We start from the raw sequence: 20,763 nt of genomic DNA on the forward strand, positions 1-20,763 counted from the left end.
TTTCCACCTCTAAATAGAAGGTAAATACTCTTCACAGTTTTGTTTTTTTGAAGCAAGACTTATGTCTTCTAAATGCCACAAAACACCTTGCAAATCAACCTAACAAGAATTAACATAAACATTTAAAAAATCATCCTGGGCACTGGTAGCTTTGGCCTATAATCCTAGCTGTTCAGGAGTCTAAAAACTGAGGATCATGATTTAAAACCTAGGAAAGTCTGTGAGACTCTAATCTGTAATTAACCACTAAAAACCTGGAACTGGAGCAGTGGCTCAAGTAGTAAAGTACCAGTCTTGAGCAAAAATTCTTAAGAGCGACACCCCTGCCCTAAGTTCAAACCGCAGTACTAGCACAAAAATAAAACATTTGCAACACAAAAATAAAACAATAACTTGCCTGAAATCCACCGCAAAGAATAGGACTTCACTCGTAGAGTATTTTTTAAGTAGTCAGACAGAGAGTAAGTTCTGCGGCTGTCAGCTGCAGCATCATCTGCTGGTTGAAAAATAAAAAGAGGCAAATGTTCAGAAAGATGGAATAATGTCAGTTTGAGATAAAATAAACAAAATGGTTCTCTACAATTCACCCTGATCACAAAATGTAGGAATACCTTTGTCAAATATAATCTACATTTTGAAAAAAAACTTTGGACCAGATAGATGTATTGAAACTGTATTTAACTACAAAGTCTGATGTGCCAGGGAATATACTGAATATGTTTCATAAGCTTCTCTGTGAACATTGAGGTGGGCCAAGTCAATAGAATTGCAATGTAAATTCATTTGTTTTTGTTGCCATGTTGGGGGGGGGAAGCCAAAGTAATTATAATGGCATATTTCATTTATTCCAATATACACAAAATATGACCATTGCAACATAAAGTTGATATTTAGATGTTATTACTGAGATCTTTCATAATCTATTTCTCATACTAATTCTGAAATATAGTAGGTAGTTTGCACATACAGAATGTTTTCCTTTGACTAGGCATATTTCATATCAGTCATTACTTGTGTTCAGTTATGATCATGGTCTGCTCAGGGCTGGATCATCCATGTTTGAGTCCTTGAGAGTCCACTGCACTTTTGTTCCTCAGAGGCATTTCAGATATGCTGATCCCACACTGGTGAGGTGGGGCTTTGCCTCAGCACTAATTTTATTTCAGTGGCTAGAATCTGTGTAGTTCTGTCTTTTGCTTACCTGAAACCCATTCAAAGTCTGAAGTCATTTTGTTTTTAACTATCTCTTGCCTTTTTTTATTTTTCCCCAATACTTCTTTGTAATTGACCCTCCTAGCCTTGGTACCACCACTGGGGTAATTTTTCTACAATGCCACTTTATTCTGGTGCTCCCTCCCTCATAAGCTCTACACAAAACAAACAAACCAAGTAAAAAAAAAACAGTAACACAGTTTGATGATATGGTACTAAAAAGTTTTGTTCCTGGATTTACAATTCTAACTTCTAAGCATAATCAAACCAGTGTGATTCCTTCTTCCCAACCCAAAAGTCTGTCCATTATTGACAAAGAGCTTAACATCCTTGCCCAAATTCTGTATTTTACACATACTTGGGTGTTCACAACACCCACCCACAAGGTCAGCTCCTTCAGGAATCCCTTAACTACTTTTTTCTAGCACATCCTTTTAATTAATTTTATTTGTGATGCATCACTGAAGCTTAAACTCAGGGCTTATTAGACAGGTGCTTTACCACAGCCATAAGCTCAACTCTCTTATTAACTTTCCACAATCTGTGAGAAGACAATTCTTTTACAGGAAAAATTTTTCCAAAAAAAATGTTCCTAAGATCTTATTCCTTTGTACCTTTATATCTGATGACAGTCTTGCATCTGCCTGTAAAACCTCCTAATTCAATAGATAAATTTGTTACATTTGCCTTTGCTACTTATTGACATTGTTTAAAGCTGGTTTGTTAAGAAGATTGAAGAAGTTTTTTTAAAAAAATCTATTTGTTTTTCAATTCAATTTTCACCCTGAAAGTAAGACATTCATGTTTGTTTGTAGAAAGATAACAAGTGGATAAAATAAGCCCATGGACTAGCCAATCTTTAAGCAAAAATCTGTATTTTCTGTAGGCTTGTGCAATATTACTTGAAGGTCATACAGAGGACAATAGCCACATACCTGTATGTGTGCCCTCAATTATTTGTGTTCATTCATCCATTCATTCATGCATTAAATCATCATTAAACAATGTTATTTGGTAAATACTACTAAGGACATAAGGAGACTTTGTTCTCAAGAACTATTTTTCTAAAGTGAACATAATATGTATCCCAAATAAATTGAAGTATAAATGATGATAGACATTCACATGCCCAGTATATGTAATATAGCTATCTGGATCTATAAAAAAAGAGCTAGAACATGTATGTGTATGCATGCATTGAAAATGTATAACAAAACAGATATATCAACACAGAACATCTGTCACTGGCTCTTGATTTTTTAAAGGAATTAATTGACCACCTATAATAGTCATACACATACATTTAAGTGCTATCTTATAAAAATATATTTTCCAACATGTTTTCAGGGCAACATACATCTGGAGTGTTAAATTGAGTCAAAATTTTCTTCATATAACCTGATACCCAATGAACTGGGTTACTTTTTCATTCATTGATGCCTTTCTCACTGAGACTTAACCTGATCTGCCCTTCTCAGACATTGCTGGTTCATTGTTTCTTCATCCTCTGGCTTTTCTAAATATATCATCTCTACATTCAGGCTCCCTTCCACACATACTTCCGCTTACAGATCTACTTGCTGATGGCCTGGCAACCAAGATGGATGGCTTGTGAGCTATGGTCCTAGATATCTCTGAAAGGCCCATACTGATCTTGGCTTATGGGCCAATGTTCAGCTGCTTTACCCTAACTTTGTATCCCAGTTTCTACATATTGTCTACCTAGTCCCAGAGCAGCCTGGCTAAATTGGAGCAACAAATGTTCCCTGGTGGGTTTTTTTTTTTTTTTTGCCTTGCCATTTGATAAGCAGGGCACATTGGAAGACAGTTTGGAAACATCTAGATAAGCGAGTTCTGTGAGATGTGAGTGCCAAGTCCAGGTTTTGACCTTTAGCAAATTCATAGTTTGCTGCCAAGTTACAACCTATTCTGTCACACTCATATAGGACATGCTCATATTTCTCCTTCCGTGTCTCCTTGCTCCCTGACAGGGCACTGCTGCAGCAACAGATGAAGGTCCTTGGCTGCTTGTGTGGTTTTCCTGGTGGGGCCTGGGACATGTCGTTCGTTTGACTTTATCGGTTCAAAGCATTGTGCTCGCCAAGGAAAGTGGTTAATCATATGTTACCCATCAGCTCATACAGAAACTCTTACATTCAGATGTTCTTTAATTTAGAAATTTTTAAAAGGTTAGCTGCATTTTATATTTCTTCTTTAGCCACAGCATCTCCTAGGTTAAACCATATGATAGTACATTTTCTTAGTCATAATAGGTAGGACAGTAGAATGTTGAATGGATCAACATAATAACCAATTCTCTTCAAAGGGTTAAAGTATCCTAAGAAATCCTTGCATCCACATCAAAGAAAGTAATCCCAGAATATAAGATCCAAACAAGAAAGGAATATAACTCTATGGAATAGTCTTGCTATTGTTGCTGTTTGACTACAGTATATTTTCAATATTTTTATGTCCATGGATCATAAACATTTTTTTCTTCTTTAAGCTATAGTTTATAATGTTCCTACTTTAAAAAGATAAGCTTTCAGTACACAAACGGTTAATGAAGTACATCTACAATGAAATATACTTATTCTAGTCCACAGTTAGATCTTCTTGTTAAAGACACAAAAGAGATACCTGATTTCATTAGTTAACATTCCACATTGATGTTTTTGTATTGGTGATGGGTATAAGGAAATAAATTGGTGTTACATCACAATTTGCTCTAGAAAAAATAGCAGCCTTGACATGGGGACAAAGGAAAAACAATATAGCAGAAGCAGACATTGATTGAAAGGTTTTCAGACACTGTGGATAGATTACCCAGCACACATGCAGGCTACAACCCATCTGCATCGACTAAAATAAAAACACTATGAGAGTTGAATAGATGGTGGCTTGGAAATCAGAAAGCCTAGATTTGAGAGCAGGCCTATTTATTGCCTTGGGAAAAATGACTCAACCAACCCTTACTACAGTTTCCATGATAGTGATTCCTTCAAAATTCATATTGAAACTTCATTCCCTTGGTGAGATTTTAAGAAGTCTGGATTTGGGGAGGGGATGTGATTAAAGAAATAAAGGTTCCATCCTCATGAATAAGTTAGTGCCTTGTAAGAATGCTGACAGAAAGTAAGTTAGATCTTTTCCCCCTCTCTGCCTACTACCATGAAAGAATGCTGAATGAGACTGTCATCAGATGTTGAAACTGCCAGCACTTTGATCTTCAACTTACCAGACTATAGAACTATGAGAAATAGTTTTTTACGCTTTATAATAATGAAACCTTGGGTATTTTGTAACAGTATAACAAAAAGACTAAGACAGAAACTGGTATTAGAGAAGCAGAGTGTTGCTAAACATGTTTGAAACTGGGTAATGAATGGGTAGTGGCTGGAATAGATGAAGCATTAAGGGTAACTTTAGTGAGGGCTCAGAAGACTACCACTGGTGGCCACACTTGTAATCCTAGCTATCCAAGAGGCTGAGACCTGAGGATTGTGGTTCAAAGCCAACCTGGGCAGGAAAGTTCTTTAGATTCTCATCTCCAAGTAATCATAAAAAAGTCATTAATGGAGCTGGAGTTCAAGTGGTTAGAGTACCAGTCTTGAAGGGAAAGAGCTAAGAGAAAGCACCCAGGCCCTGAGTTCAAGTCCCAGTACCAGCACACACACACACACACACACACACACACACACACACACACACATACACACAGAGTATAATGGACAGAAGGAGCTTCTGTCTTCTTAGAAATTTTTGTAAGTTAACATGATCAGAATAATGGAAGAAATATGAAGAATAAAGGTCAATCCAATGAGGGCTTAGAAATGAGGATAAGATTTTGGAAATGGAGGAAAGGCCACCTTTAGACGAAAAGAACTTGGATGAATTGTGTCTATGCCATAGGGCTTTGTAGAAAGCAAGATTTGTGAGTCATGAATCATAATATTAGGTTAAAGAAATCTCTAAGCAGGGTTCAGGGTGGTCTATCACTTCTCTTAGCTGTTGTAGTAAAAGGGAGGCAGACTTACACTTTGGGAAAGATGACAGTTAAGTTTTATTAGAAAGATGACAAAAGAATAATTGGATAAAATACCAAAGATGTGGCCAAGAAATTGTTTGATAAGGAGATTCATATACAGTATGAAGCCATATACTATTCTTCCTATTCTATTGATTAGCCATAAAAGTTTATTTTGTGTTTGGTTCTGGAGGTTGAAAAGTTCAAGATCAATAAGCCACATCTTGAAAGAGCCTTCTTGTTGGTTAATAATATAACAGAAGACACCACATGCAAGTACCTAGGATAAGATCACAGGGCACCACACTTGCCTCTATCACAAACCCAGTGTTTCAGTAACATTAATCCACTTAGGAGGATGAGGACCTCATCACCTGAGCATCTCCCATAGGCCTATCTCTAACACTGCTGCACTAAGGGTTAAACTTCTGAGGAAACATTCAAACCATTCATTGAATGAATAGAAGAATGACCCCCGAATGCATTTCTGAGGTTGTTGGTGCTGTCCTTCCCACAGAGGCCTGGAGGATGAAACTATATCAAGGATGGACTTTGTATATCCACATGACCTCTGCATTTGCTGACCCGAGTTGGTGTAGTTTCTGTGCCCACATCCTGGTATAGTGATCTTCAACTCCCCCCTGTATGGCTCAAGCAGGCCTAGGTGTGACTCAGATGGCCATTTTGGAAGGAACAAGCCATAACTCTTGGTGGTATCCAGGTAGTGCCGCCTTGACAGGTAAGCTTGGCAAATTCTATCTAGACGTCAAAGGATGGATCAGAAAGTCATAGAACTGACTCAGGGATTGGGCCATCACAGAATGGCACACCAGGGAAATGCTTAATGAAGCAGTGTGTATGTGTGGGTAGAGGTACCTGTCCATGAGACCTCAAAACCACTAGCATTTTATATCATCCTGGGAAATTCATAGGTACAAGAGTCCAACCCATGAGAACTGCTTCATGGTCTGTGGTTAGCAAAATCATAGGAGAGGGGCAATTGTATCTTGCTCGGTGTGTCTAAGGGGTGAAGGATGAATCAAAGTATTCTCAAGCTGTAATAATTGTTTTCAGTGTTGGATTTGGTACTCATCTGGGAACTGCCATTCTGTCTTTCATGCCTAGTTCTCCATTTTGAAATAGGAATTCCTAGCCTATTCATGTCTCACCATTGTATGTAGGAAGCATATAGCTCGCTTGATTTTATAGGTTTGCAGCTGAAGAGAATTATGTTGTGAAAAACAGAATGATAGAAGGACCCATTAGTCATTCCAGGCCTTTTCTAAAGTGCTAATCCATCTACAATGGTGGAGCTCTTGTGACTTAATCACTTCTCAAAGACCACTCAGCAGACAGAACACTGGAGCCTTAAAATGGGATTTATCAATCTCTAACAAACTTCTGCTGTTTGTTAACTACCTAGGCTATGATATTTTGTCATAGTAGCACAAACAATCCAAGACAAACATTTAAAGTCTTCTGTAGAAATGAAAAGAACAGCATTATTAAGCCCGTAGGGATTTGCAATGATTAAATCAGATAATGTATGCAATATGCTTAGATCAAGACTTAGAATTTAACATCCTTGAAGATATGTTACAGTACATATTGTTTCTTTGTTTCAGTTATGTGCTAGGAAGACAAGAGCACTTAGCATTGGTGCTGAGATTAAGGTTGTTGGTTTTTTGTTTTTTGTTTTTTGTCTGTCATGGGGCTTGAACTCTGGGCCTGAGCACTGTCACTCAGCTCTTCAGCTCAAGGTTAGCGCTCTACCACTTGAGCTACAGCGCCACTTCTGGTTTTCTGGTGGTTTACTGAAGATAAGAGTTTCATGGACGATTTGTTTTTCCCCTTCCCCTCCACAAATTATACCAACATGAAATACAGTGAAAGCAGGGGTTATACTGTGGGGGAGGGACATACAAAGCAACGAAGAAATAATCTTATAAATGTGTTAGAAACAATCGCATGAGAGAAAAAAAAACATTTGAATACATAGGGATACAGGTGGACCCATTGCAACAATGAGATGTACAAGTCGTTATGTCGAAAACCAACTTTACAACTTTGGTGCGGGGGTGGGGGGATGGGGGGGCAGGGGAAGGGGAAACAAAGGAGGAGGCTACAATGCTTGATAGGAAATGTACTCATTATCTTGCCCATGTAATTGTAACCCCTCTGTACAGTATTTTCACACACACAAAAAAGAGTTTCATGGATTTTCCTGCCCAGGCTGGCTTTGAACCATGATCCTCAGATCTCAGCCTCCAGCCTCCTGAGTAGCTAGGATTACAGGCATGAGCCATTGGCACCCAGCTTTGAGATTAAGTTTTTAAATTCAATAAAGTAATAGTCAATTAAGTTTCGCTTTGATCCTAATAAGTTGTTATGAAACCATTACATTGCAATCATTTACTAAGTGCTAATGAACCTCACTTCCTTCCTCCAATATGTCTCTAACCAGTGCAGCACTCATATAGCAAGGCACATTATAGAATGAAGGAAAATCTTGAACATAATGGAATTAAAGGACTTTAATGAATGATATTTCTCTAATTACTATACAAAAGAGGCATTAGAAAATAATCTCAAGCTGTAGGCTTACCTTCTTAATAAAACGTCCTAGGTACAACAAAGATATCTGAGAAATGTGCCACCATTAACCTAGAGCTAGTAGATTGCTAGACATCTACTATAGGATCAGAATAGTAGATATTCCAACTTTTGTAGGAATATGATCATTGTGCTGCAAAGGGTAGCTAAATGGTGTAGTACTTGCTTAGCATGCACAAGGTTTGATCCTTAGCATCCTCAAAAAGAAAAAAAAATAGAAGTGTGATTATTGTATTTCAGAAGAGCATCCCAAATGACTAGCCAACCAAATGACACAATATACATTTCCTAGGAAAAGCAGAATCCTTCATTGTGCAGTCAGGCATGGCTATCACCTCACCTCTATCTACTCTGTTATTATTCCATTTGCTTGGATGAGCCTCCAACCTGATCATCAGCCACAGCAGGGTCTCTTCTGCCAGTTACACTGTGTTTGCTATACCTTCTGCCTGAAATGCTCTTCTCTCCATAAAAGCCCAGCACTTGCTCCATCACCTTCAGATATTATTTTTATTAGTATTATTATTATACTTATGTCAGTACTGGGGTTTGAATTCAAGGCCTCTTGTTTTCTAGGCAGGTGCTGTACCACTTCATCCATGTCTTCATCTTTTTTGCATTAGTTATTTTTCAGATAAGGTCTTGTATTTCTGCCTGATGCCAGCCTCAGACTACAATACAGGTTTTATTTAAGTGTTGTATTCCTTCTGATGGCTGATGCCATAGGTTGCTCTCCCACAGGAAACTTTCCCAGCAGTAAACTCTGCTCCAGGCTTTTCTTCCCCTAGCAGTAATACAATCTAACATATCATATAATTTACATATCATCTTGCCAACCGTCTGTTGCCTTTTATTAGAGGTAAGCTCCGGTGAGGTCATTGGTTTTATTTTGCTTCATTTTATTTATTATCATAATACTATCACCTGGGATAGTACCTAGCACATAACAGGCACTCAAGGAGTTGTTAATGAAAGGATAAAAGGCAGACAATCCCAAAACAAGAACAAAGAGTTTCAAGTTCAAGTTTGAGAGTTCAAAGTGGTTGGGTGTAGGAAGAGCAATGGGTTTTGCCAGATGGCTCAAGATAGAGCACAGATAGAAGCCTTGAGTTACAGTCTGCCAATAGCCTCCATTAGGGTTACCCACTTCTCTAAGGCTGTGCCAGTCTCTTATGTATTTTCTTTCAGCTCCAAACATTCCCTTCTTTGCTCACTAGTACTGAGAAGAGATTTATGGCTGTGTTCCCAAGACCTTGTGTCTACAGGATTCCTGTTAGCTTCTGCCAATAGGGAAAAATTAAGAGCGATCAGACACCAGTAGGAGAGGAGAAGGGGCTTTCTTCCTTTTCCTTGCTGATCCAGCCATCATGTGCCCAACATAGCACCTGCCAAGCCTCCAGTTTCTTTTGTAATATCCATTTAACCTGTTTCACCTTGCTTCTCAGCAAAACCAGAAGCTGTTGGGTGCATTTCACACCCTAGAGTTCTGAGCCCAGATCATCTGTTTTTTGTTTTTTTTTTTTGTTTCCGACTCTAAGACATAGGTTCTTCTTGCAGATACTGATTCTGAGTTATCTTTTTTTGTTTGGTTATCTGCAATCAATTTTTGTATTAAATTCCCCTGCTATAACACTTAATTTCTATATTCCCCATGCTATCCTAAGTAATATAAGATCTTTCTCATCTAATCATAAACAAGACCTCTATCAGTGTTAGAGTGCAACATTCAGATCTGGGGTTGACACACATTTTCTTAAGTAGCTGCATGGTGACTGTTTTAGGCTTTGTGGGGTACCTGGTCTCTGGTTTTAGTCCCAGCTACTTAAGTGAGCCCTTGGGGCTTGAAATTCATCAACCTGCAAATCAATGAGCAACATTGTGTTTTCATAAAACTTTATTTACAAAAGCAGGAGGCTGTAGTTGGATGACCCATTTGCACATTCCTCAAAATTATGAAGAACATAATTTAAAAAATCTATTCTCAAGGTTTGTTTGAAAGACAGATGTTGATGCTGAAACTCTGAAAGACCTGTAACAGTAAAACCCTGAACCTGTAGAAGAGCAAAGTGCAGACTGGCAAAAAGTTTGTATCTCTCCATATTCAGGTCAAGATGAAACAGTTTCTGCACCATTGGTAAAGCTGCAGGGACTGACTGAGCGGAGTCTGATCAACAGCCTTGACAGCTCAGGAGGCTCCACACACAGGAAGCCAGCACTACAGTAGGCGGAAACCCTGCTTTATTCTTTTTGGAAATGAAAGCTGAGTTGTTTTGCTTTGTTTTGTTTTGTTTTCTCTGACTGTAGTCACTCTCTCTCCCTTTGATAGGACCCCCCTGGGAATAAGCAAGACATAACAATAAAGGCTCAAAACTAATATTCACAGGATGTTTATGCCACACTTGGTTGACTATTCAATGGACCAGTAGAATCAGAAATGGTGACAAACAGTTACAAGATGGAAACTTCTTCAGTGTATAGAACCACAAACACAAATTAGCTTCCATTTTAGCTCAGGACTTAGAATAGCTGAGGAGACACCAGTGGAGGGTGTTATATGCAAGCAATGTTCAAAAGAAAACCAATGAGAAAACATTGGCATTTAAGGAAGCTTTAAAGCTCTAAAGAACTTTCTAGAAAGATTTATAAGCATAATCAACAAGGTTACTCTTTGTGACTAATATTTGTCATATCATTGGATTAAAAAAAATCCTCCTTGATTTACCAAAGTGGAGGGATTTGAGTTTAGGGCTTCATGATTGATAGGTAACTTGGGCCACATTTCCAATCCTTTTTGCTTTAGTAATCACTCAGTCTGGGTCTCATGTTTTTGTTTTTATGCAACAATGGATCATGATCCTGAACATCTTCTACCTGTGTTTCCCTTGTACCAGAGTTGACAGTATATTCCACCATAATTATGGTTGAAATGAGGCCCCACAGAGTACAAAATTGCCCCTCTTCCAATAATTGTCAGATAAATCTTACAGGAATGAGAAGCAAGTAATATTATACCACTTGCTTTTGGCACTAAGTGTAAAAATCATTTAGAAAAACATATAAAGAAAAATATGTGTACATTTTATGTACTTCTCTTAATATGTTGAGCTATTCTTACATGTTTTTACTAATTCATTTATTCTTATTCTCATCCTTTTTGGATATAAGGAGACCCAGACACAGACCAGGCATGCCAAAGTCTTATGGTTAGTATGCTCCAAAATAGGCAACATGGCTCAAAGGTCTGTGTTATAACCAGGTTTCCAAACCTCTCAGTATTTGGAAGAGTAATTGCACATGGCAAATGTTGTGCTGGCCATTTTTGTGAATTAGTGGAGACAAACAGGACTCATGGAAGTGTGAATTGAGTATCTGTAGCTAATTTAAATAGGCAGACTGTCGAAACGCAATTTAGCCTACTGATCTAAAGTCAAAAGGGTCCCAGCTTTCTTACAAACCTTATTATTTTCCCTCTACACTGTATCAGGATGGCAACTCTGTGACTTTCTGGGAAGGAATTTGCTATAACTAAAATCTCTTCCATGGTAGATCCAATAATTTTCATCATCTGTTCCCCAAACTCTTCAGAAAATAGTGAGGTGATCTTCAAGACAGATTTCTTTTCTTCCTTTTTTTATTCATGTTTTTCTGGATTTTAAACACTTTTAGAGAATGCTAAACAATGCAGGCCCAGAAGTTTGCATTTTGAAAAGAGTATAAATTTATCCAACAAAAGAATCAGTAATTCTTTCTTACAACAAAAGCCAACCATAAAGGGCTTATTTTCTACCATACTCATTGTCTCTGTGGTCAATGTTTCTCTTTAGGGCTTGGAGGGCTACAGGGCTTCTTTTCCCTATTCTCTGCCTTACACATTTAGTTTCTTGATTCCCAAAGCACTTGCTTGTCTTTGTATCTTTTCCCTTTCAAGCATCTTCAGTTTCTTTTTACTGCTTACTTTTGCCTTCTGCTTCTTCCATAAGCATTCAGAGGACTTGCCTATCTTAAAAACTGGATTCACCCTGACCTTTCTGCCTCCTTGCTACATCTCATTTCTCTTGTTTTGTCAAGAAATGTCTCAGGTATACAGCCCATACATGTGGCCTTCACATTCTTATCCTCTGTCCTCATAACTCTTGATCTATCCCTTATTCTGTAGACAATACCTACTTCTTCTCTCTCATCTTCTTTTATGCATATTTCCTATACCACATATCTTGCCAATTGATCAAGAGATTTTATATCATTATTTAAGTACCTTGAAGTCTTTTGTTAACCAAAATGTAACCCAAGACGATAACTGTATTACACTTTTGTCAAGCAATAACTAGTATTACACTTTAGACATACTATGTACATACGATCCTGCACTAAATGGTTCCCTGTATTTTCAATATTTAAATCAGAATCACTACAACATGGAAAAGTGTTCATCAAAACGATTTCTCTTGCGTGAACAATTAAGATAATTTCTTTAATCTGCTGAACATTCTTTAGCAACCGCTGTAATGGTCAGTGTTATAGATGCTAAAGATACAAGCATTACCAATACATTACCAAAAAAAAAAAAGGTCTTGCCCTCATGAACAAAATTAAGTAATAGCACATGTTGGGTTGTAGTAAGTGCTACTGAAAAATATAAAGCAGGCAAAGGAAGAGGAGTGACTGTCGGAATGTTGTTGCTTCCAATGGGATAGTTTGGAAGGCCTCATGAACAGGACAGGACTTGAGCTGGGGTCTGAGGAGGGCAAGAAATGAGCCATACCCAGTTCCCAAGAAGAGAAACCACTAAAATGATTGAATGGGACGAGTGACAAAGGAAGAAAGCGGGAAAGGAGCTCCTACAAGTGGCAGGGTGTGGGGAGGCTTCATGGCTTGTCAAAGCTCTGATCTTCACTCCAGAGAGATGATAAGGCACTGTTCTGAAACAAAGGGCATGAATTGGCTTGGCTGGATTCAGCTCACTGAGGTCATTCTAAATCTCCTTTGCTCAGACTGTGGCCTAGGCTGCTCTACCCCCTTAGGGGTGACCACCCAAATTCCCTGCCGCATGGCCCCTCTACCTCCCAAATCAGAAACAGCACATCAAATCCTCCACAGGTCTGCTGGGATGGCGGGTTGCATTCTGTGACCAACACACATGACTTGCTTTGAATGGTAGCCCTAAGGTCCAAGCAGATAATCTCTTTTTATAACAATTGATTGTGCCATATCACAAGTGTGTCAATATATAACCACACAAGAAATTCCCATAAATCTCATCATAAATTAGTGCATGAGGGAGGAGTTCAAGGAGAAAATCTTAGGAACCATCTAAGAATTCTGCCTACCACAAGCACCTTGGTGGCTGTGTGGAAAATACATTTGGGGGAGGTAAGCAAATTGATGGGGAATTGATTGCACTGATACAAGGGAAAGGTGATGGTTTCTTGGGCCACTGTGTTAGCAGGGGAGGTGACAAGGTCTGTGCCATCTCTGAAAGCAGATGAAGACAGAGGTGATAGAACTGCCATCCTGTTGAATGTCACAGATAAAGTCAGGAGTTGAGAAGAACCACAGGATACTGGTGTAACAAATACAAAACTAGAAGTACTATTTATTCAGACTAGATATATTGTGATGGAGTATCTCTTTGGGGGAGACAAAGACATTGTGGGGTTATCATTATGAGAGGCCAGCATCCCACAAACATATAGAATAAATACACAGGCAGTTGTATATACGCATCTATGCCAGAGTTTGTTTTGAAGATGCAATTTTACAGGTGATACAGGAAGGTGACAGGTTGCACATGATATTTTAGGTCATAAGAGTTAATGATAGCATATAGATAGTATATAGAGCTAAGAGGCCTTTCGGGTGAGTCCTTGGAGTAGACCACGGTTAAAAGTTAGGAACATAATGCTTGGCACCCAGATTGCTGACAGCAAGCTAGAGGCCTGCGTTCAAACTGTGATGCCAGCATTAGAAAATAAAACAAGTCAGAAACATAGAAAATTCTTAGAAGGTAGAAGGAAATTAAAAGAAGTAGAGACCCAGAAGGGAGGTAGAGAAGACAGATGACAGACATGCAAGATGGAATGAGAAGTGAGTTCTGGATTTGCCATTATAGAGACCAGAGAACCTGACAGAAGCATATCAGTTTTTTATGGTGCAGTGGGATAAGATATTCCAGAGGGCTTATAAGAGAAAAAAGAGAGGTGTTGCATATGGTAATATGTGGGAAGTTGGCAGAGGTATGATGTAAAATTAATAAATGAAAGAAAACAGCTTTCATTTCTTTATTTTTTTAAGAATGGGGGCAGAAGCTGGGAGCCAGTGGCTCATACTTGTAATCCTAGCTACTCAGGAGGCTGAGACCTCATGGTTCAAAGCCAGACCAGGTAGGAAAGTCCATGAGACTCGCATCTTCAATAAACCACCAGAAAATTGGAAGTGGCACTGTGGCTCAAGTGGTAGAATGCTAGCCTTGAGCAGAAGAGCTGAGGAACAGCACCCAGGCCCAAAGTTCAAGCCCTAGAACTGACAAAAATAAAAAGAATGGTGGCAGACACAATGAATGCATAGATTGGGGTGAAAGAAGTTCTTGCCAAATGGTCTTGCTTTCCTTTCTTTCATCCTTTTCTCTTTTGTTTCGTTTTCTCTCTTTTCTCTTTTTTTCCTTTTTTGGGGTATAGCTTAGGCTTTGAACTCAGGGATTGTACTGGTTCTACCACTAGAGACTTGCATGTTTGGCTTATTTTTTCAGATGGAGACGTGCTTTTTGTCTGGGGATGGCATTGGCTGGCAAAATTCCTACTTCTGACTCTAGTCCAGTTGGGATTAGAGGCATACGTCAGTATGCCACAAGTGATTTCCACGTTCTTATTCAAACTGGAAGCAAGGTCGTGGGCTGAGGATGAACATGGAGAAGGAATGATGGAGGCTTGAAGAAAGAGGATATATGGAATTGTCCATCAGGAGAGTGAGCATGTGAGTGGAAGGAAAAATGTACTGTTTTGGCAATACAGCCAAACAAACAATTACATGGAAGTGAAGTCATTACCACACAGCAAAATTCTGAGCCATCAATTAGCTACTTCTGTCCATGAAAATAAAATTATAGCCTCTAGATACTCTGAGGTTATTTTGTTTGTTTTTGCTTGTTTATTTCATGTTTATAACCACTAATTATTTCAAGTCTTACTTTTCCGAGTTAACGTTTTCAGAACTTTATAAACCCTTTGTCCACTTTATTTTGAGATTGTTGATTACTTTTTCTCATCATAAATTGGACAAAATACAATAGTTTATGTGTCTCTAATGAGAAAATTGAGAATACTTTTCCTCACGTTTCTGACCTCCTCCACTGCCTCAGATTTGTATCTTAAATTCAGTTCTTCCCTGCTGTTGATCATGTTGAATGCCAAGAGAAAGCAAATGCTGGGATCAAAATGTCCTTGAAATAAAAAAAAGAGACATCAAAATATGTTTCTTTGTAATAAATATAGGTAATTTGGAAAGTGAGAAAAGAAAGATCTAGGAGTAACATGTGATTACCCAGAGACCAACACTAGCTTGATGCCTGTCCACTTTTGCTTGAAAATTAAATCTTCCTACGGTAACAAAGAGAGAGAGCAAGGGCAAAATGTATGTTATACCTGCAGGCCTCCTTCCTTCCTGTCTTTCAAAATTCTCAGTTTGACTTAGGTGCTTCCCCTACTCCTTCCATAAGCTAAAGAGGCTCTTCTTTTGTTCTAGATTGGGATATTCAAATCATGACGACCTATTTCCCTTACTGATGACTAATTCAGAAATGACAAGGGTCATGAGTGTAACCAACAAGACCTGTAGGGAAGTCTACTTCAGATCAGGGGACTTTTAGAAATGTTTCCCCCACCAAGGGGGAACAGCATTGCTGTGTGAATCAGTGGTTATGCTGAGCTATTGCAGCTAAACGCAACCATGATAGGACACATGAGAACTGGTGGTACAGAGGATGGCAGATCCAAAAGATGGAAATCTCTGAGGACTTTGCCCTGTGGTTGGGTGACTATATGAACAAATATAAAATGTGCCTTACTTCTGCATTTGCAGTTTTGTTAAGTGCTAATAACAAAGCAATCACAAAACCCTGTCAGTTGAAACAACTTCTGCTACTTGCAACCTATATCCTGTTTGACATAATCATCAGGCCAAATAATCTGAGGCCTGTAAATGGTTGAGAATTAAACCTATCTGTGAATTGCATACCCAGGAGCCAGTCTGATGGCTGAGAAAGATTGGAAGGATTATATCCAAGCACATTAATCATTAATCCTTTATGCCTGACCTGTTCCATACTATCTTTTCCTGGACAGTACTTGTCATATGCTTTCTGCTTTCATAGCACTTTGATCATTTACCAGTAAGGCATTCAGCTCTTCTGATGATAGTTAATGTTTACATTTCTTTAATATTGTGAATCATTAGAGGGTAAGGCCCAGGTCTATCATTTGTATATACCTAGGGACAATCAAAGTGCCCAGCATTTAAAAAGTGCTCAATAAGGGCTGGGAAGGTGGCTCAGTGGTAGAGTGCTTGCCTTGCATGCATGAGGCCCTGGGTTCGAATCCTCAGCACCACATAAGCCGAAAAAATAAAAAAGCCAGAAGTGGTGCTATGGCTCAAGTGGTAGAGTGCTAGCCTTGAGTTGAAGAGCTGAGGGACAGTGCTCAGGCCCCACAACCGGACCCCCCAAAAAAAGTGCTCAATAAATACTCGGTGAATTGGAGATTGGCCTTCTGTTGACAAATCTGTGCTGCATGAATGTAATACAGAAGGTCCCCTAGGCCTGACCTTGGAAAGGGGAGGGTTGATTTTGTAGGTCAGATAAGGAGATTAAGCCTAAGAAACCTCTTCAGACCTGCAATTGCTGCAACAAGAGTCCAGGTCCAGAGGAGAGAAATTTCTCCCCTTTATAACTAACCAAGTGTTCAAGGAATCTTCCTTGACTTCCCTCTTCATACCCATGTGCATGGTCTTACCTTCAAAATACAATTCATTAAAAAATTTCTGCCTCTGTTATTACTTCCTTGGTCCAGGTTACCATCATCTCCTACTTGGAAAACCCCTCTTCACCAAAACTATTAACTATACAGGGGTCAAGAGTTGTATTTTGAAATGTAAGTAAGAACAAGCCATGCTCCTGCTGAAACAACCCCCACACCCCCCTCACACTCCCCATCCCTGTGCTCAAAATTAGACTTGTGATGAAAGAGGAACTCTGTTTTATGTATCTCAGCTCTTCTACTCTGCTTTCATTGTAATGTAGTCACTGTCTGAAATTACTTCAGTCTAAAGGAAAGCAGTCTCCTCACATCCTTACAGACACTGGTCAGGGCCATATTCCTTATACCTGACACATAGTAAGCAATCACAGAGTGGTGCTGAGCTGGCAAATACTCTAGAACAAAAAGCCCTAAAAAGGTTTTAAGTATCATACTGAAAAAAAAATCTGCATGGCATAAAAAATAAAGAAATATAACAAAAAAGAAATAAAATATAACAAAATTAAAGTCATGGTCCTTAAGTAGGTTGGATCCCTACTGAAGGAAGAGATGGATGACAGTCCCCTCTTGATACTTTGCCCTTCTTATTCCCTTTTCCTGTTATCCATCCTAATCATAACTCCCAGAATGCCAGAAGCAAGATCCCCATTGACTTTGGTTCTTCTTTAATTCCTTCTTCTTGGATCTTAAATGCTAAATTATACTCTGTGTGTGTGTGTGTGTGTGTGTGTGTGTGTGTGTTGTGGGGCTGGAACTCTGGGCCTGGGTGCTGCCCCTCAGCTCTTCAGCTCAAGGCTATGTTCTACCACTTGAGCCACAGAACCACTTCTGGTTTTCTGGTGGTTAATTGGAGATAAGAGTTTCATGGATTTTCCTGCTCCGGCTGGCTTTGAGCCATGATCCTCAGATCTCAGCCTCCTGAATAGCTAGGATCACAGGCATGAGCCACTAGCACCTGGCTAAAGTTATACCTTTGAAGTATAATGGAAAAGAGAAAATACAATACTCAATAACCAATAAAACAGTTATCTCAGAAGTGCTAATTTTGTGGTTTCAGTTTATTCTCAAATTGACAGGCATACTCCTTCAGAAGGTCATAATAGAGCTCTGAAGAATAAAGGTGAAAATATTTACAAGAATGAAAGGGTTAGATTCTAGCTGTAAAGCAATGATGAAACATTAACCACAACAACAACAACAACAACAAAAAACTACTAGCAAAGCATTTATTTGAATCTGTTATTCATGGGAACTAAGAAGCTCAGAGAAGGCTAGTAGTCAAAAGTTTTCCAAGATCCAACACTTACTTACAAGCCTATGCTTGAGATTCTTCAAGTACAAAAATTGAATGTAATGTGTGTGTTGTTCTTAAATGTGTTGTTCTATGAAAATAATATGGCTTCCATCAGAAACAAAGTAAATGTAGTTTAGTGCAGGTAAATCATTCTGGATGTACTAGCAAAACTACCATTATTTAATCAGTCTATTCAAGAGCATGGAAAGACAGGTTTGTGATTATATTTTGTGGTTAGCGTGGCCCATAAATCCCCAGGCCTAAAATAAATAAACAAGCAACACATAAAAAGCATGGATGTTAGTTCTGGCCTGGAAGCTGTTGCCTTATCTAAATTTAGCTAGAAACAGAGGCCTCATCGCTTCCTCATAACAATACAGGGATTAAGAGTCTTGAAATTATAATACAGTGATATAAATGAGAAGTTGTAATGATACAGACATGACTCAGTTGATTATATATTTGACCACAGTACCAAGTGTCAGCTTCAAAGTCCTATTATCCTAGAGTGACTCTTACCACTGCATTTGAAAGCTAAGCAAGTTCCTGCATTACTTGGGCAGCTATCTTCGGAGATGGTTCAGTGATAATCTCTCTCTTGGTATTTATGCTCCCTTGCTGAACCCCTCTGATTGCATCAGAGTTGCTTTACCACCAACATCACAGAGCTGAGACTCAGTTTCATTCTAAGGAAAGGCCCATGTGGGGTTAGAGGCAACAGAGATTTCTAGCTAACTGCCATATGAGTAGGATTTTTTCAGAGCCAACCAAGATTTCAGAGGACATCTTAGTGGAACATCATGAGACATCCTGATTCAGAGTTCTAAGCTAAGCCATACCCAAATGTCTGATCCTTAGATCAGGAATTTTATTGTTGTTATTTTAGGCTTTGGGGTATCTTATTCAGAGATTGATACGTAAACTCCTTCTTAAAGTTTTATTTATCTTCTGAGTTATTTTAAGGATTAAATGAAAAATATACTAAAAGCTCTTGGCCCAATACATGGTACTTGGTGAATATGCATTGAATGTGTGTTACTACATCCTCACATGTCTTATTTCCCACAAACAAGCTGCTTCTAGAAATTATTTATAGCCACCTTCTCCCAGGGCCTTAGTACTTCAAGTCATAAAATTGAAAGTACACTGAATAAGTTCCAGTCAGTCCTTTCATGTTATCTCTCTAACCATTACTGGGCAAACAATCTGCTCTTTTTTTCTCTGTCTTTCTGTGTCTGTCTCTGTCCTTCTGTCTCTCTTATATCTTTTTTAGGAAAACAGGCAAAGATTTTTAAGAGAGAGAAAGGTGAGGCACATGCTACAGGTAGGGAATCAAAAGCCAAAATTGCTGATCTGAAAAAGACCAATCAGAGATGACAAAAATACTCACAAAGATTGACAATAGTTAAATGATCTAGCTGCAATCAACTCTAGCTTTTACAGAGCACACTATTTAGAAATTGTCATCTGACATATACAAAGCTTTCATTCAGCCTTATTTCAATGCTTTTCAGCTGGGAATTGATCCTTGACTTTCTCAGGCAAACCTCATAGATGCTATCTTTTCTGTCTCAGGTTATTCTTGTCTCCTCACTTTTGGGTGAGCAGTCCTTACTGCTCATTTTTCTTTTATTTCTGATGGGTTGGTAAGCAGTCCAATTTCCTATGCACTGAAAAGAGGTATTGAGGAAATTTACTGCTAAACCAGAGAAAAGAACAAAAAAGAAGAAAGATACTTCTATTCTATAAAAATTCAATAATAAAACTATTTGACAATCAAATAGTTCAAGCCTCAGCATATTATATCATGAAAAGAGGTAGTGATCACAAACATCGAAGCAGAAGGTTTTATTGCCATTAGGCCATGAAAATTTCTGTAGCTTCTAATGAGTACAACATATTTTTAATATATTTTACCGCTGATTCTCTGACAAAACGAGATGTTTCAATATGTAAGATCTCTGTATAATAAGTAAATATAAAACAAAACACCATCCATTGTTACATTTAAAGAAATGGTAAATTTTTAAGTTTTTCTTGGACAAATGCTGAGTTTTTATGCTAACCTTTGACTTCAAAGAGTTTTTAATCTAAAAAAGTAGATAACATAAACCACTCCCTTTCTCACCATTCATGTTCTTGTGCATCTAGCTTCGCTCAAGTCATCACTTCCATATGGAAACAATTTTCTCTTAAAGTACCCTCTAGGGGGAAAACTTGGGTTTGTTCCTTCCTGGAGCTCTGTAGTTCCTTTCAGCTGTTTTGTTCTTGTTTTCCACATAATCTAGGTCTTTGTTTTTCTATCAAACCTCCCTCCTCTTTCTTCTTTCTCTTGTTACTCCCTTTCTCCTTCCCTTTATATTTCCTCCCCCTCTCTCCATTCTTTTCCTTTCTTCCTTGCCTATAATTATTTGGTGTTAACTGTAGATGGGCAATATGGATGGCATCTCTTGAGGGAAGACTATGAATTTCCTGTAAGAATTACTTATGGTAGCACAGTGCAGGAACCCAGGAATGATATAGTTGGTTTAGTGAAAATACTGCACTCATGATCTTTCATCACTCTGTGGTATCTTACAGTAAGGCAGGAA

General features: G+C 38.5%; 1 protein-coding gene across 2 annotated transcripts in view; it reads right to left on the reverse strand.

The window, feature by feature from the left end:
• Positions 1-20,763, reverse strand: part of Dpp4 (dipeptidyl-peptidase 4) — an 84,472-nt gene that overhangs the window by 60,691 nt on the left and 3,018 nt on the right. The window contains exon 3 of one of the 2 annotated variants that reach the window (XM_013029126.1): positions 398-496. In XM_013029126.1, the coding sequence (XP_012884580.1) occupies positions 398-496 (99 nt within the window). The remainder of the gene's footprint in view (positions 1-397; positions 497-20,763) is intronic. The other variant, XM_013029133.1, reaches the window with a different exon arrangement.

Source organism: Dipodomys ordii, unplaced genomic scaffold (assembly GCF_000151885.1).
Source record: "Dipodomys ordii isolate 6190 unplaced genomic scaffold, Dord_2.0 Scaffold5, whole genome shotgun sequence".
NCBI classification, from domain to species: Eukaryota; Metazoa; Chordata; class Mammalia; order Rodentia; family Heteromyidae; genus Dipodomys; species Dipodomys ordii.